This window comes from Scyliorhinus canicula, chromosome 16, assembly GCF_902713615.1.
Source record: "Scyliorhinus canicula chromosome 16, sScyCan1.1, whole genome shotgun sequence".
In the NCBI taxonomy this organism is placed as follows: Eukaryota; Metazoa; Chordata; class Chondrichthyes; order Carcharhiniformes; family Scyliorhinidae; genus Scyliorhinus; species Scyliorhinus canicula.
The window spans coordinates 36,546,599-36,573,686 of record NC_052161.1 but is presented as its reverse complement, the minus strand read 5'-3'; the positions used below and the strand labels follow the sequence as shown (position 1 = coordinate 36,573,686).

The 27,088-nt window shown below is 44.3% G+C and overlaps 1 protein-coding gene across 2 annotated transcripts in view; it reads left to right on the top strand.

The window, feature by feature from the left end:
• LOC119979496 (carbohydrate sulfotransferase 15-like) overlaps positions 1-26,588 on the top strand; it is a 77,496-nt gene extending 50,908 nt beyond the window's left edge. For both annotated transcript variants that reach the window (XM_038821795.1, XM_038821796.1), the window contains 5 exons: positions 692-835; positions 1,854-2,010; positions 6,220-6,376; positions 15,538-15,685; positions 23,479-26,588. In XM_038821795.1, the coding sequence (XP_038677723.1) occupies positions 692-835; positions 1,854-2,010; positions 6,220-6,376; positions 15,538-15,685; positions 23,479-23,666 (794 nt within the window). In that variant the 3' untranslated portion in view covers positions 23,667-26,588. The remainder of the gene's footprint in view (positions 1-691; positions 836-1,853; positions 2,011-6,219; positions 6,377-15,537; positions 15,686-23,478) is intronic.
• Positions 26,589-27,088: the final 500 nt, after the last annotated feature.

Here is a 27,088-nt window from a genome sequence, read left to right as displayed (position 1 = left end):
TAGATGTGATTGTGTGAGTATGATTGCCAAGCTTTACAACAGTCCCTAGATATTTGTGAGGAGAGCTTCACAGGGTTGGCTGAGGTAGGATTGTCTGGACATTGCCCCAATTTAACGCCTGGGTCATTGGTTTCTTCAACATTTTACTTACAATTGTGTCTTGCAGTGATTGTCCCAAACTGAATAATCTGACTGTGTTTTTGAGTTTAGTAAGATATCGCCGGTCAGTCAGAAAACTGAAGCTTCCCTTCACTGAAGGACATTAGTGAACCAGTTGGGTTTTTACAACTGAACGGGTTACCTTTGATAATGTTTTATGGTGTTAGCCCACAGCTCACCTGAATTGAATTTCATAAACTTGCTGTGGTGGAGTTGGAGCTCACAAACTCTTAGCCCAATATTTCACATCACCAATTGGGAGCAATTAAGCAGTTCTTAATTCCTCATTTTATTACATTGTGCTGCAGGAAGGTGAAACAACAGTAGCTCCGGGTGCTTAGACAAAATGCAGTGCTGCCTGTTGATTTTCTCCACAATGCTAAAACACAATTCAGAACACTTGACAGAATTTTGAGTGAGTAATCTTAAAATTCGACATAAATTGGTTCCCTGGCCCATTAATGTAATGAGGTGATCAGTTTGAAATGGAATGGTACGTTAATTCTGGACTGAAGCATGCTTTTGTTTGCAGGTATTATTCAACCCTGGAATGGGTTCCATGCCCGATACCTAATTGAAGATTATCTGGATCTTTTTGATCTCGCAGCACATCAGATTCAGAGTCAGATAACAAATTCATCTGCTGAACAATTCATTAAAAGCAACATGATCATTGGTGAGTTATTTTACCCCCCCCACACACATACACACACTATATTATAAAGATTACTTCAGCTCCCAAAAATCTGAGTTACTCGAAATCACAAGTTGAACGTGTTAAGTGCTTGTCAAAGCGTGGTTCATATCAATTAATGAGCACAATTTTTGCGGAAATGTTTTTCTTTCATGAACTGATCATTTATTCAGACAGTTCAGTTTTTGACTCACCTGATGGAAAATCTGATAATTTGTAGGAACAATTCCGCCGTGGTTGTGGCACGGAAACCTCCATGCTGCTGCAACTGATCTTTTACTGGATTACCACATGAAAGTAATTTTAAGTAAAAGCAGCTGTCAACATTTCATTTGTCTGTGCGTGGTTTTGTTTTAAAAAGGACATTTTGTTCCCTCTCCCCTCTTTTGGTACCCTGACCTTACACCAATCCCAAACTAAGAGAGCAGACAACTGACTCATTGTCAGGCCACAGGCTATGCTTGTTTTCCTATCGGAGATGAGATCTAATGGTGAATTGTTTTTTTTACGTGGACCGGATCCAAGCTTTATGTTGGAGCTGTGGCGCGGTGTGGTGTGCTCCTGGTCAAAACATGCAAGTACTAGAATTCATCACAAAGCACTGATTTGTGTTTGCTTCAACGAGAGCTCAATGTTTAGGAACCAGATTACAGTGGTGTGCCTCCGAAGTGTTTTATATAGCAATAGATCACAGATCAACAGAACAGATTTGAGGGGCTAAATAGTCCACTCCTGTTCCTTTGTTAAGTTTGAGCCGATCCTTTTTTATTTTTCCTCCTCCTGGATTTTGATTTATTGTCACATGTACCAAGGTACAGTGAAAAGTATTGTTCTGTAGTTCCCCAGTATAAGATTGTGTGGCACCTTTCCACTTTCTGGTCCTGTAGCCAAACCCAAAGGATATTGTCGGGATCACCTATCCCCCTATCTCCCACGGGAAATTGAATCTCACTTGCTTCCACTCTTCAGTTTTAAAAAAAAACTTTTCATTTCTTTATAGGTGAGGCAAGTGCTTCCACAATGTGGGACAATAATGCTTGGCAGAATTTCTATCATCGCACTGTTAATGGTGAACCACCATATTTAATTCAGGACTTCCTTCACGCGGTTCTGCCAGCTGTTAAACTTATTGTTATGCTGAGGGACCCCGTTGAGAGGTTAGTTGCAGCCTTTGTTGATTGTCCAGTGTCTTTATGCCAAAACGTTGGGAAACGCGATTTCTTGCAAAGCATTTCACCTGTGCATTTATGACTGGCGGAATAGTCCAAATTTCCGCACTGTATAATGTTTTTGGTTCTCTGCTGTTTTCATGCACAATTCACGTTTCCGTAACTGGGAATTTTGCCTTAACTATAGAAATAAATTAATTTAACCTGAAATAGGTTCTCACAATAAACATTCAAACATTACCATCTTCTCTGATTAGCAATGTCTATTTTTTTCAGAACTAAATTTGCACGTACGTTAAACCGCACTGTTTAATTTTAATGATCGAATAAATGTAAAAATAATCAATTATCAGGAGTACCCTTTTTAAAAAAAACTATGACAAATATTAACTACTTTGTTTTTAGCCTGTTGTTGCTTAAACGACAAGGGTTAGTCAATGAATAAAGCCTGTGGACATGATACTGAACCTTAGAGCCCAGAAAGCCCCTTAAGTCTGAATATATTCGGGGCAGCATGGTGGTGCAGTGGTTAGCACAGCTGCCTCACAATGCCGAGGTTTGATCCCGGTTCTAGGTCACTGTCCATATGGAGTTTGCACATTCTCCCCGTGTAAATTGGAAAAACATAATTGGTTACTCTAAAAAAAATTTTTTTTAAAGTCTGAATGTATTCGAAGAAAACTGATTGATCTCAGCCAGATCAGTGTATTGGGACCATTATAGTGAATCTTTTTTTAAAATTTAGAGTAACCAATTATGTTTTTCCAATTAAGGGGCAATTTAGCGTGGCCAATCCATCTAACCTGTACATCTTTGGGTTGTCGGGGTGAGACCCACGCAGACACGGGGAGAATGTGCAAACTCCACACGGACAGTGACCCGGGCCCGGAATCGAACACGGGTCCTCAGCGCCGTAGGCAGCAGTGCTAACCACTGTGCCACTATGCCGCCGTATGAATCTCATTGTCCTGAGGGCGGGGAAGGGAAAATCTAGCCGCGTTATCACGCCTTCTTCAAGTCCAGTGAATCCCGCCAGATTAATGCATGTAGCACAAGGGTTATGTGCAGGCCTGCTATTAAATTCCCCAGTATATTGACTCCAGTTTTTCCATCTCTCTGACAGTTGGACAAAGAATCTGTGGAATTCCGCCCTAGAAAGAAAGTCAGGGACATATGGAGAAATTGACAGTGGTTTGGAAAAGTTAGCAAGGCTAAGCATTTTGGATAGCTATAGCAATTATTGCTGAAGTACTTTAGATGTAATAGCCAGTTATGGATTTTGCATTGAATCAGTGCCAGGACTGTGGTAGGAATTTGGCATTGAACTGATGTTGTAACCGCTGAGACTGAAATTGACACACCTGTAACTGGCTCCCTCTGACATTCATCCAAGTCAGTGGCTTGGCACAGAAATAACACTGCAATGCTGCTAGTGTTTCAGCTACAGCAAACGTGGCAGCCAAAATCTGATGTATCTTTGTGATGTGCAATGCAACTACAGATTTCAGAGGAAACTGGAGCCACTGTCTGTGAGCAGTCTAACCTGGCTATTATAAGTGAGGCCAAAGTAGGTCATTCCCATGCCATCGATGTAACAATGGAATAACTCGACTGAAAATTCATACATATGCCCTGAGAATCTATTTCAACCCAGTTTCAACAGTATTCAAAATTATTGATGAGGTTAGGTGCAGTCATATACAAGGACCTGTATTTAAATTCTTTGCACCCACAAACACAGTAAGTTGATTTTTTTTTAAACTCCATGCTGACAAGAATTTCACTTTTTTTTAAAAATTAACTTGGATTACTTCATTTTATTTTATTTCATATCTAAAAGGGAATATATTACTGCTGCATTTCTTATTCTGGATCCAATATTTCTGCAGCGATGTCTTTAATGCTAATGCTCTGACAGTTCCTCACACATAGGGCGGGGTTACATGACCTCCCCGCGGCGTATTGTCCGGTAGCAGAGGATGATTGACATCAGTCGCTGGCGGGACCTTCCAGCTCCGCTGATGTCTTTGACATTACGCATGGCTCGCCCATCCCACCACTGGGATCTCACCGTGGGGCGGTTTTGCCTTTGGCTAGTCTGGAAAATTCCACCCATAATCTTTCACCAGTTAAAACAGAAATTATAGAATAGCCGCTGATTAAAATTTCTGTTTGGTTTCACTATAGTTTTAACATTTAACTTTAAAAGCATTAACATTAAATCTTTGAGTGAATGTTTGTGCTCACCAAGGGGAAGGTATCAGTGCTAGCTTTTTGGAATATTCTTTTTACTTTGAATATCAATTGTTAACATCATGTGCTACCAGCTCAGACATGATGTGGCTAAATGTCAAGTTTGTTTTGCTCTGCTCCAACACAGTCCCCTAATCTTTAGCTAAGGGGAAAATTCTCCAGTTGCGCAACACTAGCATTTTTCCATTTCCCAACCCAGTCATCTTTATGGCATTTTTTGTTTGGGATTGAGTTGTTAATTGCGACAGAATTTTAGGACTGCCCCTACCAGGAACTGAAATTCATTGGAAGTCTTAAAGCTGAGGCAAATGTTTTTTTGAATTGGGAGTCATAGGGAGGCGGCCCGTCATGTTTAGTGAGTATGTTTTAAATTTGGACTGGATATATCCCCTGGTTCTGATGGCACACTGCAGATTCCAGAAAGTTACTTGTTTTGTCGTCCTTGAACTTCCCTGAATCTTGCGACATTCAAGACATGGATTGAATGTATTAAGACATAGCTAAGGTAGAAGTGTTCAGGGTGCTCAAAGCTCTAGAATGCACCACTTTAAACAAAAAACTTGAGGTAAAGGATTAATGATTAATGATGAGTGACAAAGAGGGACTTTAAAATTGCTACAGCTCATTGGGATTTCCTTTTACAAAATTACAAACTGATCCACATATACTCATGCTGATTGGATAGTACATATCCGTTTGGGACAGAGTAGGTCTCTTCCATTCTAATGCTACCTATGCCTTGTCTAGAAAATCCAGAGCCATGTTCTGTTTTCTCTCCACCACTGATTTCTTTCTCAATTTATGATTCTTCCTCCTGTGAATATTTCTGTCTCATGCTTTATAGATAGGATTCTTGCGAGGTAATTCTAAGAAGTCTCTCCCATTATTTTATTTAAGTCTATTTTCTTCTCCCTATAATGTTCTGAATAGCTAAGACCCGTGATCTTTGTGACTGTTCTCCTGTCACCTGATGACTGAGGACCGACCAATTTTCATTCTAAATGGATATACTCTCCTGGTGTAATAGGCTTAGATCTCCCCCAACTGTGAGTGTGCACACATGTTACACACACACTAGTGTGTAAGTGCCGATGTGTGGATGTAATGAGAATTTCCTCCTTGTGTATGCTGTTTGATTTCTTTACTTTAAATGCTGAAACATCCAAGTTTAAAACTTTTTGGAGTAAGGAAGGGGACATCAGTTTAAAACTTGACCATAGGTTTAAAGCCTTACCCTTAAAGTCAAAGAGTTGTAAAGGGTTATGATGAATTTTAAAGTCCCTCTCTGTCACTCATCATTAATCATTAATCCTTTACCTCAAGTTTTTTGTTTAAAGTGGTGCATTCTAGAGCTTTGGGCAACCAAGTCTGAAAGGATAGGAAAATTATTAATATCCAGTCGCTTGTCCTTTTTCAGCCATTATGCTGCTCAGCTACTTAACTCTGTAAGTTCAGTTGCCAGAATCAAGATCCCTTCATGTTAAGCTCCTCTCAAGTCTTTAGCACATCTTGAATCTATTCAAGCAACCAGTGAATATGTAGAAAAGGATGCTGCTTGTGGTTGTTATGCAATTTTAAAGACAGCACTCATAGTCAAAGTTCAATTTTGTTTCTCAATCTGAATCCACAAAGTGCTGACGGGGCTTAAATGAGATGCCAATGGATCACAATGACGATGTCAAGAGAACCAACCTCTGCTTTGAAATTGGAGGCTAATGTTTGAAATCTGCGAAGTTTATCAATCCACTTCTGAAACCACTAAAATAGATTATTGTGACCGGAGAAAAACATTTGTGATCCAAAAACGTCCCCATGTCAAAGAAAAGCAGTGACATGAAAAAAGATTAGCTCTTGTAAAAAAAAATGGTGTGCTTTTTATTTTGCTGAGAGTAAGTCACTCATTTTATGCACTTGGATGATAATGATATATTCACACTTTTTTAGGCTGTATTCTGATTACTTGTACTTCATAAGCGCTAACAAATCTGTCGAGGATTTTCATGAAAAAGTAAAAGATTCGCTGCAAATATTCGATGGATGTTTGATGCACTCTTCCCTCAGATCCTGTGTGTACAACTGCACTGTGAACTCTGCCATGCCTGTAAGTACCTTTCAGTGACAGTCATATAAACAGTCATGACAGTCATGTCTGACAAACTAGATGTGAATTAATAAAATAGCATTATTTTGGACTATTCTGGGAATAATACCATTGGATATTTTTATTTTGCTTCACGGGAGATATTGTGGTGCAATGGTTAGCTGCCCTGTCTTTGAACCAGGAGCTCTTGGTTCATGTCCCAATCCAGGTCTTAATGGTCAAGGAAATGTGTATTCATAATGCGGCTGAACTGCAGATGCGTCCACTGGCAGGCAATTACAGCAGGAGAGATTCCTTGTTAGCAACATGATGAAAAGAATGTTGGAACCTTTACCATCACTATGGCTCCGAGCTACAGCATGTAAAAGTGTATGTTGTCACAGCAACTTGGACACCGTTGGCTTTGTGGCCAGTATGAATCAGATTGGAGCCAATAGCACGGGTTCGATCCCCGTTCCGGCTGGAGTGGATTCGAGACGTGCCTCCTTGCTCTACCTGAGGCAGTGATCATGACACTCTGGGTTGGACCTGCCTTCGGGCAGAGAATTGCAGAAGAAGAAGAATCTCTCCCAGTGCATAAGCCCCATTGCTGCTTGTCATTCATATTAATTGCCATATTTAGCAGGGACGTTGCAATTCTAAGCTTGTTGGTTAGAAATTGGAACAATTCACGCTTTCATTGCATTTGACATGATCAAGATCTGACCATATGACAATATAAACTGAGAGAAGTTTTGAACGGGCACATAGCTTAGCAAATTGGAGATAATAAATGTTTCTCATTATAGGTAATGAGTGATTAATTAGATTGCCATAGTATTATCATTATCCTTAATAGTTTTAAGTCCATGACATGCAACAAGTTTTTAGCAAACATGATACTCAACAAGTTATCTCAGCCATTTTTCTCTGCATTCATTTTGAGGCTCTATGCTCAGGAAGGAGGGGAGTGGCAGTACGTAGCACCCTGTCTCTGTCCTCGAAGCTCTGGTTTTCAGTCTCACCCCAGTACTTGATGGCCAAGGATAATGCGTTTTTTTTAAATTTAGAGTACCCAATTCTTTTTTCAATTAAGTGACAATTTAGTGTGGCCAATCCATCTACCCTGCACATATTTGGGTTGTGGGGGCGAAACCCATGCAACATAATCATCACCACTCAGGAAAGAAACCGGCTTTGCCGGTTTTTACAGTACAGTAGTGACCTTGTAATTTATAATGTCTTGTCAGTTCTGCACATTCAACATCACTAGTTACAAAATGTTTTCTAACTTTACGTTATTGTGTGAAATAGCCACTAATTAAAAGTATTTTATGGCTTTTCTTCAGTTTTATCACACATACTTTAAACCATTTTCTCCTTGATTTATATATTAGCAATTAAACTATATGCATGTGCCCACATCAAATTGAACGGAATTGTATCCAAGTCTCCTTACTGGATTAATAAAAGAAGGTCTGGGAAATGTCAGCTGGCTAGGCTGCATCTGTGGCGAGAAAGAGTCAACGGCTGGAGTTTTCCGGCTGCTCACGCCGGAGGGGTCATCCCACCGACGGTGCACCCCTTGCCATGGGGTGCCGGGGTGAAGGATGCATTCAATGGGAAACCCCGTTGACAACGGCAGGACCAGAAGATCTTCCCTCCAGCTAATGGTGTGTAAAATCCCGTCTAACGGTTCAAATCGAGTGACCTGTCTTCAAAACACTTTCTGGATATCTCTTCGGTATTAGTGCCCCGCCTGGCATCCAATTGGCTCTGTAAAAGAGCCAACGTCAGGCAGCATGAGCAACACCATGAATGTGAAAATCTCTCCTGGCTGCAGGTCCCAAAGAAGGTAAGGGGAGATAGATAGCGTAGCCAGATTACTACTTCCCTCGCCCCTCCCCTCTGCATAACCGCAACTATTATGAGGAGCATAGATAGAGTGGGTGGACAGGCAATATTTCCCAGTCATCAGGGGGCACAGGTTTAAGGTCCGTGGGGCAAGGTTTAGAGGAGATGTGCGAGGCACGTTTTTTACACAGAGGGTGGTGAGTGCCTGGAACGCGTTGTCAGGAGAGGTTGTGGAACCAGATACATCAACGGCGTTCAAAAGGCATCTTGATAAACACATGGATAGGATGGGTATTGAGGGATACGGCACAAGGAAGTGCTGGGGGCTTTGGCCAATGTTAATATCATGACCGGTACAGGCTTGAAGGGCCGAATGGGCCTGTTCCTGTGCTGTATTGTTCTTTGTTCTTTTGTTCTAATGATTAGCTCTGGGTCTCCAGCACACAGTGCAGCTCTGTCATGAACAAAATTATCAACACACTTGTGCTCACCTGTAAATGATCAAGGCTGAAACTGTAGTGTGAGCATCATCCAAACTGAATGATTCTGATGTACAAATGCTCGTTGACACTTTTGAAAAATTGGAGGCTAAATATTTGGCAGGCAAACTTATACTTTATGCCATCACAAAGTCTCCATTTCTCTTTTTCTGCCATCATTCATGAACCTATTTATATTGGCAAAGAACCAAATTAAATTTAACATTTTTGACTCTCGTAGTGGCATATTAAACATTTGTTTTTCAAAATTTAGATGTGCACTGCAAACCACATGCTCTTAAAGTGATGAATGTGCACTGGTACATAGAACCTTTTTGGTATCAATTATCAACACCATGTACTCCTGTATAGAATGAAGAGATGAAATGTAAATCTATCTGCAGCGTGTTTAAGCCTTTCAGGAGACCTCTTTACTGTATCAGTGTGACACCTCTGTTTGACAGTTGTCATCAGCTCAGAGTCTATCGATTTGGTGTCAAGGAATATTATGCTGGAGGTGAAGCCAAAGACAAATGTCCACTTTTGCATGGACAGTAAAGTCTTATTCTGTTCTATATATTATACTATTTGCAGACTAGTGCTGTAGACACATACCCATTAGGAACTGGGTTAACACTGCAAAAAGTCAGGTCACTTAAGAGCCTAATATGTAATTCTAGGAGGAAATGTCAGCCCATCAGACTCAAAAAGCCATTGCCTAAAAGTGTGCTAAGCCATAATGTGCAATCCAGCCCTTTCATAGAACATAGAACATACAGTGCAGAAGGAGGCCATTCGGCCTATCGACTCTGCACCGACCCACTTAAGCCCTCACTTCCACCCCACCCCCCTAACCCAGTAACCCCTCCTAACCTTTTTGGACACTAAGGGCAATTTAGCATGAGCAATCCACCTAAGCTGCACGTCTTTAAACTGTGGGAGGAAACCGGAGCACCCGGAGGAAACCCACACCGACACGGGAGAACGTGCTGACTCCGCAGACAGTGACCCCGCGGGGAATCGAAACTGGGACCCTGACATTGTGACGCCACAGTGCTAGCCACTATGCTACCTGTGCTGCACCTTTTGTTCCTGAATCTTCTGTGGTGTTTCATACTATAATTCAAGGATAACCAGATTGAAGGCAAGGCAGGATTTGCAAAACCACTAGAGTTATTTTTTTAGCCATTTGTTTTGATTTCTAATCATATTTATTTTCCTTTACAAATATTCTTTAGCAGGTATGTATGATGACAAGAGAATAATAACCAGCTGAAACAGTTTAAAGAGTTTTAGAAGATGTAGTGACACAGTGCGTTAAAATACACTTTCTACTTCTAGGACACGTATTAGAATCCAGCCCAATGTAAGTCTTCTCTGGCTATTAAGGGTCCTAAATAAAACATATATACAGTGGTGTAAAAATCCTCTTGACAAAACAATGGCTTTTTATACCTTCAGTGGATTTTTCAAACAATACATCAAACATTTTCTGAATATGTTAAAATAAAAATGCCATGTTGACTTATTTGTTTTTTTGACACTAAAAACCTTGGCATAGTTTAGTACCTACAGCGTCAACATTGAGTACCAGCATATATCAATATGTGCCTTGAACCAGTTGGCCAATTGGCCCAGCCTCAGGCATTCTCTTGACTCATTGCTTATGAGCTTGAGGTAACAGGTTTGGGCTTGGCTGTCTGACTGGAAGGACATCTTTGTTTCGAGGACAAGATTCCAGTTTCTGTTCCTGCCGATTAACTTCCAGTATCTCATGCAGTAAAGTGCATATTTGTTTACTTAGGTTGGGGGATAAGATCCGACATGTAATGCTCTCCATTAACTCCACAACTGCCTCTCACAGATGGATTGCAATGAATAAAGCTGGTTCTATTTTGCCTTAAAAACCTGGAGACTAACTGTGGAAAATTGAGAGTGCGCTGCATTCACCAGCAGCCACTACTTTACATGTTAGGTTAACAAGCGTATTGGCATCCCATAAAAGGGGCCATTAAAACACCAGCTAATTTGCCGTATCTGTAGTGATGAGTTCAAGTTCTACCTTCACTACACTTGAAGTCTTGTCTATAACTCAGTACAATTGATGCACAGAATTTTCTGCTCCCCATTAACTTCTGTTAGGTTACTTTTTTTCTCCCTGTAGAATTTTTCCAACTGTAGATGATTTCAAATGCCATCAGTTGTTGTCGATTTGCTTTTACTTGGCCTGTAAAGGAGCTATATGTCTTCACCTTACATTTCAACGCATTAATTATTTGAAAACATATTCAAAATTAATTAAATATCCTCAAAGAAGCTTAGCCAGTGTCCCTCGAGGTCATCCAGTGAGGAACGTAACAATCATCATACTTGCATCTGCCTGGAGGGATTGGAGTTAAAGTGCAGGATGTTGGGAACAGCCTGCTGGAATTTACTTTTTTCCAGCAAATCTATAGTCTCGCTGTGGTAAAAAGAGTGCTATACTGTCTTTCATTTTTCAAACAAAATTTCTTTATCTAAATTACTTAATCCTAGAAATTGCGGCATATAGATTGAATGTGCAAACACAGCAGCCAGAACCTGCTGGCCATTCACGATGGCGGGGTCTTCCAGTCCCGCCTCGCCGATGGCACACCCCCCTCCATTGGTTTCCCAGGGCGAGGAAATATGCGGCAGAAGCAGAAGATCCTGCCGTCGGCCATTGGCAGGCCGCCTCCATCGCGAAACACACGCCAGGTTGCGCAGAAAATCCCATGTTTGTATAAAACATTTTGTGGCTTTGTTTGATCATTCTAATTTGAACCACAAAATAAAATTTAAACCGTAGTATTCATTCCTTGGTAACCTTCCTTAACTTTGATTCTTCAACCCCTTCCAAATGGTGTCTGCTTTTAGAGGTATCGATACCCATAGCCATTTCATATAGTTAATACGTAAATATGTTTAAACAGCTGGATTATGGTAACATAACCACTGCAAGCTTTTTGAATGGCAATCTGCATTTGATTACCAGAGGAAACCATAGCCTGAGACTATTATTTGCCAATACTACAGTTTTGACTGCAAGGTAATTCCAAAATAAAATATACTGCACCTTCAAGTGTATTAGGTTCCACACTTACAATTTACCATAACTTGCATAATTTGCACTTCACCACTGAAGCCGTAGACGCGCTTCGCTTCTTCAGTCTCACCCAGCCTAAAGTTAGGAGGGTCGGGTGATACAAACACTTTCCATTTTAAGCAGAATTAAATTTCTACTGAGTGGCAATTTGCCACTCCGAGGAAGTTAGGGCCATCTTATATTGTTGGAGGGAACAGTTGCCTAGTTTCTCTTTAATATGGATCAATCTTATTTCCTCCTTTCGAGGGACACAGAGTTAGTGTTGAGAGAAAAAACAGTCTGTAAGTATCGAATTTGTAGCTATACTGTTCAATCCAGAAGATCTTTCCCTTCAAGGCGTTGTGACGACTGGAAGACTATTGGAATATTGCATTAAATGTATTGGGCATGGTTAAAAGCCTAGGGTTAGAGTGTGTCTGACTGCAATGGTCATGTTTTTAAAAAAAATAATACCTTTGCAGGGCCGGGATGTTTTTAGCAGCTAGAAGTTGAAATTGGCAAAGAAATGCGGGGCGGGACAGAGTGGCGTGAACCACTCCGGCATCAGGCCGCCCCAAAGGTGCAGAATCTTCCATACCTTCAGGGGCTGGGCCGGCGGCGGAGTGGTTTGTGCCCCGCCGGCCGGCATGGAAGGCCTTTGGCGCCACCCCAGCCGGGGCCGGCTGCTGATGTCATCTCCACGCATGTGCAGGGGGATGGGTTCATCTTCGCGCCGGCCTTCGCGGAGGCTTACACGGCCGGCGCCGAGGGAAAGAGTGCCCCCACGGCACAGGCCTGCCCGCGGATTAGTGGGCCCCGATCACGGGCCAGGCCACCGTGGGGGCACCTCCCAGGGCCAAATTGCCCTGCGCCCCCCACCCCCCCAGGACCCCGGAGCCCACCCGCGACGCCAGGTCCCGCCAGTAAGGGATCTAGTACAATTTACGCCACCGGTACCTGCATAGAAAGAGCGGGACTTCGGTCCATCGCGGGTCAGAGAATCGCCGGGGGGGGGGGGGGGGGCGCTGCGAGCGTCTGCCGACCCGCGCGGCGCAATTCCCGCCCTCACCGAATCTCCGGCGCCAGAGAATTCGGCAGCCGGCGGGGGCGGGATTCACGCCACTCTCACTGCCGATTCTCCGACCCGGCGGGGGGTCGGAGAATCCCGCCAGTGTTTTTCAGTCGAGGCTAATTAACTGTGGTTTGGCTGGGGAAGTCCCTGGGGTGTTAATGCTCTTTGCCTGCAAAGATCATTTGTTTTTCAGCTTGGGGAGATGAGGTCCTTGCTGCGTGGAGCCAAAGAATCCAGAGAGACATTTAATGAGCTGTGGAGAGAGGCGGTTTTGGAGAAAGGTGTGGAGACAGGTTGCCATGTTGGAGAAAGATGTGGAGAGAGGTTGGGCGGGGTTCTCCGACCCCATGCCGAGTCACACAACGCTGCTCCAACGCTGGTCTGCCGATTCTCCCCGCAAAATGGGCCGAATGCTCGTCCAGTTCGGCCGAGTCCCGCCGGCGTCGTTCTTGTTTGGTCCTACCTGGCGGGTCCTCGGCGTTCTGGCTCGGGGGGACGGACTGGTGGGGGGAGGGGCGTTCCGACTCCGAGGGGGCCTCCATGGTGGCCTGGCCCATGATCGGGGCCTACCAATCAGCAGGTGGCTTAGCTCGGTGGAGGCCTATGTTCGCGAACTCGCGCCGGCCATGGCGTGCATGCGCGGGCCTGCACCGCCCGTGCTGCCACCCGTATCAGCAGCTGGAGCAGCATGAGGCTCCCCAGTGCCGTGCTGGCCCCCTGTGCAGCGCAGGGCCGCTGATCCTAGGGGCCAGTTGACGCCGTCGTAAAACGCTCCGGCGTTTGAGAAGGCGCCAACACTTAGCCCCCGGATAGGAGAACCCCGCCCATTGTCTTTTTGAAGAAAGCTGTGGAGAAAGACAGTGGCAGCATTCTCCCTTCTAACGGCAGAGTGTTGACGCCGTCATGAAAACCTGAGAGTTACCACCGGTGCTGTAGGGCTACAGGGACCGGCGCGAGCAAAAGAGGTCCCCACCAGGAGAGGCCGGCCCGCCGATCGATAGGCCCGATCGCGGGCCAGGCCATGGTGGAGGCCCACCCCGGGGTCGGACCCCCCCCCCCCAAACCAGGCCACTCCCGACAGGATGGACGCCGAAGTCTCGCCAGGTAAGACCAGATATGAACGGCGCCGGCAGGACTTGGGCTTTCATGGCAGCCACCCGGCCCATCCCGGGTCACCAGAGAATCGGCAGACCGGCGTCGGGGCGGTGTCTCGTGAATCGTGCCCGGCCTGGCGATTCTCCGAACCGGCGCGGGTTGAGAGAATCCTGCCCAGTTTTTTTTGGGAGAAAGCTGTGGAGAGACGAGTTGAATTCTGATCTGCCTGACAGTGAGTGTACAATTCTTCCACAGAAAGATAGATTGAGAGCTGTATGTTTCTTTTTGTGTTGTTTAATGGGAAATTGAGTAGTAGTGTTTAAGGTGTAAATTGTAAGCTGTTTATTTTGAGTGTGAAGTTTAGAAGTTTAATATTGTAGTCAAAATAAAGATTTGTTTTAAAATTACCAAAGCCCTATTTCTTCATGCAATGACTCCTGGAGTGAATCATTCTTTCCGCACAGCCTTTCAAATAAACTAAAATATCGGGATTTTGGTCCAGTATCCTAACCACTGTTGGCGTCTGCACTGGGATAGTAATAGCGTCTCACCCATTTAGTCTATCCAAAACCGACTACCGGTCCTATAGAGGTTCCATGAGAATTTCTTTAACACGGTTGGACAGGATTCAAGATAGGCCAACCAGCAATCCTTTTCTCACATACAGTTTCTAATCTTTCTTTAATTCATTTCTGTAATCATTCTAATGCTTTCTTACTGTGATCGCCACTTCTCTGCTAATTATTCTTGTATCTCAATTGTCAGATATACGTTATTTTTGCCAGGGTTTGAGAACTTTGAACATTCTGACCTGTCCTCAATCCTCCCTCCCTACTTGGTGTCACCTGCCTTTTCCTGGGTTTTCATCCAGGTTTCTGGGATCAGATGAAGGACATCCTATATTCCACTTATACTGTATGTTTATGATGCATGTTTTCTTTAAAGAAAGCAGTTAACAACATGGGGCCAAGTGCCCGATTTATTTCTTTTACAGTGCCTGATGTCAAACCTTGATGTTAACCGCACTCTTCCCTGACCAATAAGACAGTTAGATTAACTCCTCTTTGACCTCTTCTCATTATTTCTTTCCAAATGGTCGACAGTAGCTTTTTTTTAAGGGTGGCATGGTTTGACAGGCTTGCTCCACCCAAAGTTTCTGTCGGGCTTTTTCCTGACCTCGCACAATAACTTCAACAGAAGATCACTAGAATCCTGAAGAAATAAGGTAAATTCACAACGTTTCATTAGGATTTCTGCTGGGGGATTGGAAAACGCCACAATTTTCCCTTGTTGTCGTATTCCTTCCTCCTGTATTTTCTCCACGGGGAACTCCTGGAATGGGAGTTTCAGAGGAACGGCCCTCCCTTCATCTGTTGTGCAGTGGGGCAGTGCACTGGTGTTGTGTCACTGATCTTACAAAATGCTTACCTTGTAATTCAAAGGGACCAACCGATCAGAATCCTTAAAAAATATTCTGTACTATTGGCCAACTATTTTACATAAAGCGATTGGCTGCAAAAGAATCAGATGAACGAGGGTAGAATTGCTAAACTTATGTTGTCTTTCTTTTTCTTTTTAGGCGAGATTGCAAATTGGGTTGTATGCAGTTTTTTTGTGGGACTGGTATGCAGTTTATAACAAAAACCAATTCCTCATTCTCCAACTGGAAGAACACGCCGCTAATTTGAAAAAGAGTATGCAGAGAGTCTTTGAATTCTTAAGCTTGGGTATGTTTTCAGATTAAGCTGCATTTCAATGCGAAAGGCATTTGTTTAAAAAAATATCATTCCAGAGCACATTAGTTAACAGCAGTATGCTTCATAAAATACATTGTTGAGAACTCTGAGGATCAGCATATTCAATACTTAAGATTAATTCTGCAAAAACTCAAATTGAAGTCAGTTTGGACACAATGAGTGTGGATTTCAACCCCCGATTAAATTGCTTCTAAATAGTTAGGAACTGGTGCTAATCTTTCTTGAATCTGAAGTGAAAATAACATCCTAGATATCCTTTATATCTAGTAAATAAAGTAAGTTGTCGACATAGTCCCGGTGGCCATAGGGTGCTTTCTCCTTTGAGGAGAGCTAATTGGTGGTGATTTAACCTGAAAATCACCATACCTCAGGTGAAGGGCAAAGTTTGAGAAGGCGTGGCCTTCATAAATGACCTCAGCCGGTATGGGAATCTATTTGCCTCAATATCTATTTGCCTTTTCGAGGCCCTCCTGGCTGAGGGCCGTTCTTCAGCCCATTTCCTCCAAGACAACCTTTCCCATATAATTTCACATATTGTAACAAAGCTTTTGCTTCAGACAGTTGCTTTAAAAGTCCAGACCTATGCCGTTGTCAGGATTGTCAATCCTTTCAGGTTGTCCCGCTAATGCTGCGGGCAATCTGGGAAAGAAGGGCTTTGTTTTCAAGACACATGCTTGTTTAATTTTACTTCCCGGCCGCAGTCACAATACGTTTCCCCTGTCTTATATTCTTCTAAAACACGGGTAAACTGAAAGGCAGAACAGGCTCAATGAGCTGAGTGGCACGCTACTTTTATAATGTCCAGTATTGATTTTTTTAAAACGCCTTTTATTCAAACTTGCATCAAAGTAGGTTACAGCAAATAAACACCCCGGGAAATATTCTTCCCAACAATCAACTATACAGTTTGACAGATTTTTCTCCTTTTTCACCCCCCCTCCCCATCACCCACCCCCCGACGACGAACAGCTCCTCAAACACAGTCACAAACATCCCCCACCTTTTCCCAAACTCCCCTGCTGAGCCCCTTAACTCATACTTTATCTTCTCTAACCGCAGGAAGTCATACAGGTCACCCAAACATGCTGTTACCCCCGGTGGCGATGCCGACCGCCGCTCCAGCAAAATTCGTCACTGTGCAATCAGAGAAGCGAAGGCCAAGACATCGGCCTTCCTCCTCTCCATGAGCTCCGGCTTCTCTGAAACCCCAAATATCACCACCAAAGGGTCCGGGTCCACTCCCTCCTCCACTATCCTGGCTAAGATCGCGAACACTCCCGCCCAGAATCTTCCCAATTTTTCACAACCCTAAAACATGTGCGCATGATTCGCTGGCCCCCGCCCACACCTCTCACACTCATCTGCTACCCCCCGAAAGAACCCACTCATTCACACCCGAGTCATATGCACCCAGCACACCAACTTAAACTGTATCAGGCTCATCCTTGCACAAGAGGAGGTTCCGTTTACCCTACGCAGTGCCTCACTCCATACTCCTCAACTGATCTCCGTTCCCAACACCGCTTCCCATTTCTCCTTGATCTTCACCACCCGCTCGCCTCCCTGCTCCCCTAGCCACTTATATATATCCCAAATTCTTCCCTCCCCTTCCACATCCAGAAGCAGCAGTCGCTCCAGCAGGATATATCCCGGCAATCTAGGGAATCCCTTCCAGACCTTTTGTACAAAGTCCCGAACCTGTAGATACCTGAACTCACTACCCCATGGCAGCTCTACCCTCTCCCTTAGCTCCTCCAGACTGGCGAACACTTCCTCCAAATACAAATCCCTCACCTTGACCAGTCTTACTTCCCTCCACCTCCCGTATACACCATCCATCCCCCCCGGCTCAAACCCATGATTCGCGCACAGGGGCGTTAGCACCGACATCCCTTCCACCCTAAAATGCCTCCTCAGTTGATTCCATATCTTCACTATGGACTGCACCACTGGGCTCCCTGAATACCTATCGGAGCCATTGGCAATGCTGCCGTCACCATAGCCCTCAAACTAGACCCCATACAAGATTCCTCCTCCATCCGAACCCACTCTACCCCTTCTACTTCCCACCACCGCCTCACCTTGTCCACATTCGCTGCCCAATTATCATAAAGCAAGTTTGGCAATGCCAACCCCCCCCGCTGCCTCTGCCTCTGTAGCAGGGTCCTCCCCACCCTCGGCACCTTCCCCGCCCATACAAAGTCAGATATGATTGTGTCCACTTTCCGAAAAAAGGTCTTTGCTATAAAGATCGGGAGAACCTGAAAGATAAACAAGAACCTCGGCAGAATATTGATTTACACCACTTGGACCCTCCCGGCCAACGTTAAGTGCAGTATATTCCACCTGTTAAGATCCTCCCTGGCCTCCTCCACCAGCTTTGTTAAGTTCCACTTATGAAGCCCCGTCCATTCCCTCTCTACCTGAATCCCCAAGTACCTAAACCTATCTCTCGCTACTGTAAATGGCATTCCCCCCTAATTAGCCTGCTGTCCCAGCTCATTCACCGAGAATACCTCGTTTTTCCCTACATTCAACTTGTATCCCGAGAACCCTCCAAACCTCCCCAACAGGCCCAGAATCCTTCCCATACTCTCCCAATGGATCCGAAACGTACAGCAAGAGGTCATCGGCATAAAGCGACACCCGATGCTCCCTCTGTCCCCTCATTATCCCCTGCCACTCTGCCAACCTCCTGAGAGCCATCGCCAATAGCTCTATGGCCAGCACCATCAGCAGTGGCGACAGCGGGCACCCCTGCCTCGTACCCCTCTGTAAGTCAAAGCTTCGTGAGCTCATATCATTCGTCCTCACCCTCGCTCTTGGCACCACATGCCGCAATCGCACCGATGCCACAAATCACGGCGCAAACCCAAACCTTCCCAAAACTTCGAACAAGTACCGCTACTCCACCCGATCAAATGCTTTCTCCGCGTCCATGGACACCACCACCTCCAGTACCAGAGCTCTCAACGGATTAATCACCACACTCAACAGCCGTCTTATATTACTCGCGAGCTGCCTGCCCTTCACAAAGCCTGTTTGATCTTCTGCAACCACCCCCTGGATGCAATCATCCATCCTTCCCGCCAACAACTTAGCCAATACTTTCACATCCATGTTCAATAGTGATATGGGTCTACACGACCCACATTCCATCGGATCCTTCCCTTTTTTTAGGATTAGTGTGATTACTGCCTGCTTCATCATCTCCGGCAACTCCCCCTTCTCCAGTGCTTCATTAAACACCCCCAACAGATATGGTGCCAGGTCCGTACCCATCCGGCCCAGGGGCCTTCCCCAGCTTCATACCCCTGATACTATCCAGACCTCCCTCAGCCCTAGGGGCTCAAACAATGCCTGCTCTTTGCTTCCTCCACCTGGGGAAATTCCAGCTTGTCCAGAAACCACCCCATGTCCCCCTCCTCTCCTCCTGGGTCTGCCTCATAAAGTCCCTGTTAATACTCTCTAAATGCCTCAATGATCTTCCCTGGCTCTGACACCACATCCCCAGCCCCAGTCCGGTTCTTCAATATTTCCCTGGACGCAGCCTGCCTCCGCAGCTGGTGTGCCAGCATGCGGCTCGCCTTCTCCCCATACTCGTATTGCACCCCTCTTGCCCTACGCAGTTGCCCTACCACCCTCCCTGTTGTCAGCCTGTCAAATTGCCCCTGCAACTTTTTCCTCCTCGCCAATCCCTCCACGGTGGGCACCCTCCAAAATTCCCTGTCCACCTCCACTATCTCGCTCACTCGACGGTCATGGTCCGCCTTCCTTTCCTTATTCGCACAAACCGTAAATGTGATCATTTGCCCCCGGACCACTGCCTTCAGTGTTTCCCAAAAGATCCCACCGACACTTTCCCATTCTGATTGAACTTCACATAATCCCTAATCGCCAACCGCACCTTATCACAAAAACTTCCATCCGCCAACAACCCCGAGTCAAACCTCCACCCCGGCCTCTGCTCTCATCCCGTACTGAACCGAATATCCAGCCAGTGGGGTGCATGTTCCGAGATAACTATCCCTACATACTCTGCCCCCTCCACCCCAAACTCCCCTCCCCCTGGGTTCTGAAAGTGCCATGGATCCACCATACCCATCCTCTCCATAACCCCCCCCCCCCCAGGATTGCTGCCAGCAACTTCCTCATAAAACCCACATCATCCCAATTTGGGGCATACACATTTACCAACACTACCGGTGCCCCTTCCAATACCCCACTCACAATCACATATCTCCCACCTAGATCCCTCACCTCCTTCACACTCACGAATCCCATTTTTTTGCTCATTAAAATCGGCACACCCCTCGAATTCAAATAAAACCCCGAGTGAAAAACCTGCCCGATCCACCCCTTCCTTAACCTAACTTGGTCCTTCACACGGAGGTGTATCTCCTGCAAAAAGATAACCCCAGCTTTCAAGCTCCTGAGGTGCGCGAACACCCTTTTAACTGGCCCATTCAGCCCCCGGATGTTCCACGTTACCAACCTTACCGGAGGCTTGGGCCTCCAATCCCCTCTACCGTCCGTCATCTTCCCCACTTAATTCCTGCCCCTTTAATTTCACTCTGTACCTAGCCCATCCCAGATGGCCTCCTCCCTTTCTTTGCCCATGACCATGTCATCTCTCACCCCCTGCCACGTCGCAGAACCTCCTCCCCCCCCTACTTTTCCCCTTCCCCTTCTTCCCCCCCACCTCCCCTTTCCCGCCTCTCCCCGGACACCCCTCTTGGCCTTCTCCCCCACCACCTCACTTCCGTTCACCAGCATAACCTGCTAGCGCGGCTGTCCCTGCCCAAAGGCACATCCTAATAACCTCTTCCCGCCCGCCGCCCCCCCCCCCCCCCCCCCCCCCCCCCCCCCCCCACACACACACACTCCTCAGCTCAAAGAAGGCGACCTCCTGCTGGCCTTACCCTCCCCCACCCAAACAAGGACTTCTCCTGAACTCCAGTTAGCCTTCTCCAAAAGCAAACAAACAGATGCTAAACACAAACAGTCCCATAAAATAGGAGGGGGGACGGGAACATCCATTCCCACATAAACTTTTCATCCCTACAACTCCTTACAATCTCAACATTGAACAGAACCCCCCCCCCCACCCCCCCAACAAAAAAAGCGAAAATCCCCCAATCCTTACATCCACTTCAAACATGCACCCGACCATTACATAGTGCCAGCACCCCAGTTCCCAAACATTGTCCACTCAGTTCTCCCTCAATGTATGCTCCTTAATGAAAACTTCGGCCACTTCTGGGGTCTCGAAATAATACTCCCGGCCTCCGAACGTGACCCATAATTGTGCCGGGTAGAGCACCCCAAACCTGATCTGCCGCCGGTACAGCACCGCCTTGGCCTTGTTGAAACCTGTCCGCCGTTTTTCCAACTCGGCTCCGATGTCCTGATAAATCTGGATGTTATTTCCCTCCCAGTCGCAGCTACGCTTCTTCCTGGCCCATCGTAGAATTTTCTATTTCTCCACAAATTTATGGAGTCTCACAATCACCGCCCGGAGCGGCTCCCCAGCTTTCGGCTTTTGCCTCGGAGACCTATGCGCTCGGTCCACTTCAGGTGCCTTATCCAGCACCTCTTCTGCCACCAACCACGCCAGCATCCTTGAGACGTACCTCATGGCACTCACGCCTTCCACTCCTTCAGGCAGGCCCACTATTCGCAGGTTCTGTCTTCTCGAGGTATCCTCCTGCTCCTCAACCTTTGCCCTCAGCGTTTTACAACGGTCTCCAAGGAGCCCCACCTCCGCCTCCAGAGCCACCACACGATCGCTTGTGGTCCGATATCACTCCTTCAATCTCCTGAACCTGTGACCCCTGCACTCCTAAACACCTCTCCATCTGCTCCAAAGTACTCTTCAGGGCTGCCACAGCTTCTGCAACGGCCTTTGCATGATCCTCTTGCATTTCTTTCCTCTGTTTATGGAATTCCTCCTTGATAAAATTCATCAGCTTGCCCCTCCCCCACCTGCATGCTGGAAGAGACTGTCTGTGAAGCACAAGATTGTTTCAATTTTCCAGCCAACCCTCTCACTGTTTTCTGCTGGGTTCGGTGATCAGAAGACATACCATTCCAGGAGTAAACTACTCCTCTAACATTTACCTACGCCTTTTCATCAAAATTCCACCCGGATCTGGGTAAAAAGAGCCCTTTTCTGTGACTTTGAACAGGAATAGCCCTTTATGTGGCCAATCACTCCGTGGTCACAAGCGGATGTCGATTGTCCAGTATTGATACATTCAACTCCTTACCAAAACAATTTCTAGAAATCTTGGTATAAATCCAGTCCCTAACAGTATTCCAAAGATAGGGGGCGGGATTCTATGGCGCCGGGATTCTCCGTTTTGCCAACGCCCAGGGGTTTGCCGACGGCATGGGACTGCCCCACAATGGGACGCCCCATTGACCGGTCGGCGTAAAGGAGAATCCCGCCAAGGGGTGGGGGCAGAAATGCGGTGTGGCGGGCGGAGAATCCAGATCCGGGTTACAGGAAGGGAAGAACGGCACATTCTGGGATATCCATGCTGCATAATTGTTTAGTTTCTGTTTATATTTACTCTTCTTCATGGTTGTGTCGTCAGGGAATGTGACCTCAGTATCCCAACAGCTGGTATGCAGTCAAAGCTGGTTTGCATGGACGAATGAATAGCAATATATCTAATTCAATGGTATTTTAATAGTATAAGAAAATATTTCATAATATAAAAGAAAGGTATCTCATCTAAATTTAATGATGGACCGGAATAAACCATGCTGGCTTATGATTGACAGCACTGGGTTTTAAATCAGCTTTGTAAATGCCTCAACTTGAGGGCCTCTTTTTGAAATACTTCCCCTCCTTAAATTCACCTGAGGAAGGAGCTGCACTCCAAAAGCTAGTGATTCAAAACACACCTGTTGGACTTTAACCTGGGGTTGTAAGACTTCTTACTGTACTCACCCCAGTCCAACGCCAGCATCTCCACATCAGACAAGCAAAGAAACGTTGTAGATAATTGATGCTAGACATTAATGGCCTCAATAAGTCCGACTAGATTTACAAGTGGTTCAAATGATAATTTTGTCTTTATGACGTGCTTTCCAGTCTCAAGCCCCTTACCCTTTTGCGTCCTCTTCACAATAAATTCCACTGGCTCCAGGAAAAAAACCAATGTTTTGTTAAACTGGCTCACAGAAATAGCAGCCTTTCGTTGACCTGCTTTTCAGTTGGAAGTTGAAGCTGATTGGCAGGTTTTTTTCTGGTCAACTCCCAAATACCTCTTTCCTGATCGTCAGATTAACCAAGTTACTGAAGAGGTTACAAGTGCAGATAGGAATGAGTGCAAAGCTTAATCGGTAACCTAATGCCTCTCTATTTTTAAAAAACGGAACACTTTATTAAGCACGGGCAGTCTATGCTTCAGATCACAGCCTTTGACAGGGTACGTTTTAAATCATTAGTAATTTAGGTCACTGAATGCTGATGAGCATCCAGGTATTTAAGCAATTACACTCTAGTAACTGCACAGAGCCATGATATTTAACGCAGAAGAAAGTCGTCTACCTTCCCCCATTTTCAGCCTCAATTTGCTGGTGCAAAAGCCAATTTCGTCTAATTTTAATTTATGGCAGGATGAGGAGCAAAAATAGAAGGCCAACTCACAAAGAGGAAAGAAAAAGGGTGCCAAATTTAAAAGGAAAGGTTTAAATTTGCTGTGCTATTGTTAGATATCTTTCCCTAAAGCTATCCTGCTACTTCTCAACAGGAAATTTGACGGAGCGCCAGGAGGCAGCCATCATAAACAATCCTGCGTCAAATACCAGGCGTCCCAAAGACAAAAGCCTTGGACCTATGTTGCCAGAAACTAGAAGGATTCTCGAGGATTTCTATCGGCCATTTAATGAAAAGCTGGCTTTGCTACTAAATGATGATTCTTTCTTGTGGGAAAAATAAATGCAGGCCAAATTCACGAAATTAGTAAAATATCAAATGTTTTTGTACAATGTTTTTTTTCACTATTGTGGAATGTTCAACATTGATGTTCAAGTCTCAAAGTTATTTTTTTAAGTTTATTTTTAAACTCTTATCTGAAGACTTGTCCAAAACTCAGCAAAAGGCTTGTTTGAAGTTTAACCCTAATTATAAAGGACATTATCCATATGCCCTCATTTAACTTCCCATGGAATATGTAAATTCTTGACACTGTGATCGTCAGCCACATCAGAAGCCCGAGGTTTGTGTAAATATTTCTTTTTAAAGTCATTCCTCATGATTGTTTCAAATGTTTTGTTGGATTTTCAATGACACCTATGTATTTGGTAAAAAATGCTTTTTTTACAGAATATATTTAAATATTGCTGCCAAACATACGTACATAAGGGGTTTCAATAATAGTGCCTACTATAGTCTTCCAAGAATTCAAATACCATAATTATGGCTTGGTAATGGAGTTAAGAACTACTATTTTTAACTTATTTTTTATTCCTTCCCTCCCTGTCTTTTCATGTCTTGGAGCTAAAGATTGCAGAGGAATATCTCCAACAGTTATGATGATTCAGTTTTGCAAATGCATTATCTTCATCAGTCAAGAATAATTATCAACATTTGTTTCCTGTTCTATTTTTGCGTGTTCTCAAATAAATAATCAAGTTATCTTAATTTACTTGCTTCTTGGCAAAACTAGGACTGGAGAAATGTTGATTATTACATCCATGGATCGAATTGGACAAAATGCAATGTGTTTTCAGCGGTCCATGTGCACAGCAAACCGATTTTTGTGCGTAACACTCGGTTACTGTTATAAACAGATGCCTGCACTGCACATTATGCAATTAGTCTTAGTGACTTAGTTTTGCTGAGGTTTTGCTGTCCACATTCACACCACCATCTGTATTTGCATGTTAAGAAAGATTGTGTAACAGTGCCCCCTAGTGTTAAGTGTTTATAATTAGAAAGGCTATACAGTTTAATTCCGAGCATATGGTGGTTCAAAGAGTCTTAAATGTTTGTGGTAATAGATGCAAATTTATTGTGAAATGTCGAACTTACCAGAACTAAAGATTTTCCAAAGTTTATCCATCAAGAAGAATATAGTTTAACTCTTGGGTGCATTGTGAGTACCATTAATCTGCCGAATAATGAAAGGGCTTTAAATGTTTGAGAATACTAATATTTTTCTGAATTAATTGTTGATGCTAAACAGGGCTGATAGAGTAATGGAACACTTTTGCTAATAGGGTAATGCAACACTTTTTACCTCCGTTAGCCCAGTCACTTATTTCCAGGTTAGATTTAATCCAGTGATTCACAAAGTAAAGCAGGTATTCATTGTAGCTCAACAATAGGTCATAACTTTTAGGATCATTAGCCCATTTAATGTCCCATTTTTCTCTTTCTAGTTGTGGTGTTTTTAAAAAGAAGGGAAAATGAGTGCAGGGGAATTGAATCTTAGGAAAATCTGGGTAAATTCAGAGAAGAAAACTCAGTATTTTCTTTGCATTAAATATCTCTAAAACTCAAAAAACAATAGCGAGTTTAAAAGAGAATGGCCAATCTAATATCCTATTGATATCTAATATCAATCTGCAATAATTTACACTGGTCATGGACTGTATTCAATGAATCTCACCATCAGATTCTTGCTCAAATCCTAGATAGCTCTTTCTAAATTAAAGCTAATACAGATCTTGCGGCTCCAATCATTTACCCGTCATTATGATGCTGGGATAATAAATTGGAAAATTATTTACAGAGGTACAGTTGCAATCTTGCTTTCAGGGAAAAACACCTTTGTCTGTGAATTGAGTCAGCCTGCGATGACCAGTCTTTGAGGGGCTCTGTGGTAATTTGATTGAGTCCATTATTGCATTGTCATCGCAGTATCCTGGTGTTGTGCTGAATCAGTGCCTGACTGTTTGAAATGGGCCACTTGGGGCGGGGTGGGGGGGTTGTAGAATGGGCTTGGGCTAGGACTAGGACATGTTGCAGTTACTTTTGAATTCTTTATTTTACTTTTTTCCCCCCTTAGTTCGATTAGTTTATGGAAGTGCCCTTGTGGCCAATGTCATTGCCTGATGTTATATCCATGATATTCAGCAGTGGGAGCCACCTGTTATTTATGGGGTGTCTTTTGGAAGAAGAAATGGGAGTGATACATTTGCCAGAGGCTGGCCGATTGTTCACACCTCATTCTCATTTACAAACAGGAGCATTGTTGCCCAGCAGTGACTATGCAGGCTGTGGATCAGTCAACAGCCTCTCTTGATAATTCTTCAACCTGCTTCCTGCAGTTAGCATACACCATAGGACTGGTGGTGCGTTTGACAATAACAAGTCAGCTGTGCTACCCTCTGTATTGCCACCACCTTGCCACCCATTTAAAAAGGCAGGTTGGAGTGTTTGGCCACATGTTCTGTTTCCTGCTTTCACATTTCTCTGTGTAGCAGCCACACAGGCAGGCATTTTAACTGAAACAATCTTTACAAGGTGAAAGATGCACATTGAGAATTAGCTTTCATAAAGGCTGGCACCATTTTTATTTCTTTTGAAAGACTGCTTGTTGTTAATTTCCTGCCCCTCCCTGTTGAGCCCCTCTATTTATTCCAAATATAGAATGTGGAGATAATTGTTGAGAACTATTTTGCTACATTCCGCAGTGTTACAACTTTGCAAGCATGCAATGTATAACCACAGCCCCCAACTCACAAAAGTGTTAACTCTACCCGGTGCTGTGAAAACCACTGTACTGCAATACACTTCATGCATAATTTGAAAACACCAAGCCATTTCCTATAATATAATTGACCACATTCTGTCCTCACAAATTGTTGTTACTTGTACTGCCTATTTTTCTACAATAAACACAATTAATCTGAATCTAGTGTGTTTACACAAAGATATTTTTCGACAATGCAGACATTGAATGCCGTGTTTTTGCTCCCAAGAAGTACGATGTTTGAATAGTAAATTTGCCTTTTAATCTTTGTTCCTGTTTCAATCCACTTACAAAGCCTGTTTGTCATACCTCCATTTTAGCACATTATGATCTTCCTTCATTCCCTTGTCAGATCCTTCTACCCTTTCATGTTCTCTACAAACTTTTTAACCATTTAAATAACATACGCATAACTCCATGGTACGTTGCGAAAAGAAAATCTAACTAATACATAAATGCAAGTTGTATGTTTCGTCATTATATGGAAATTCTGTTGCAGTCACTGATCGATTAATTGGCATAAACTGAAAGTAACACTTCTGCCAATTAACTAGAATCTAGTTCAATTTATGATTGTAGGTTTTTAGTGAAAGTGAAAGCCAAGTGTACTTGAGAACTGCCCAGATTTCCTTACTGGCTATGAGGCCAGATATCTGTTGTC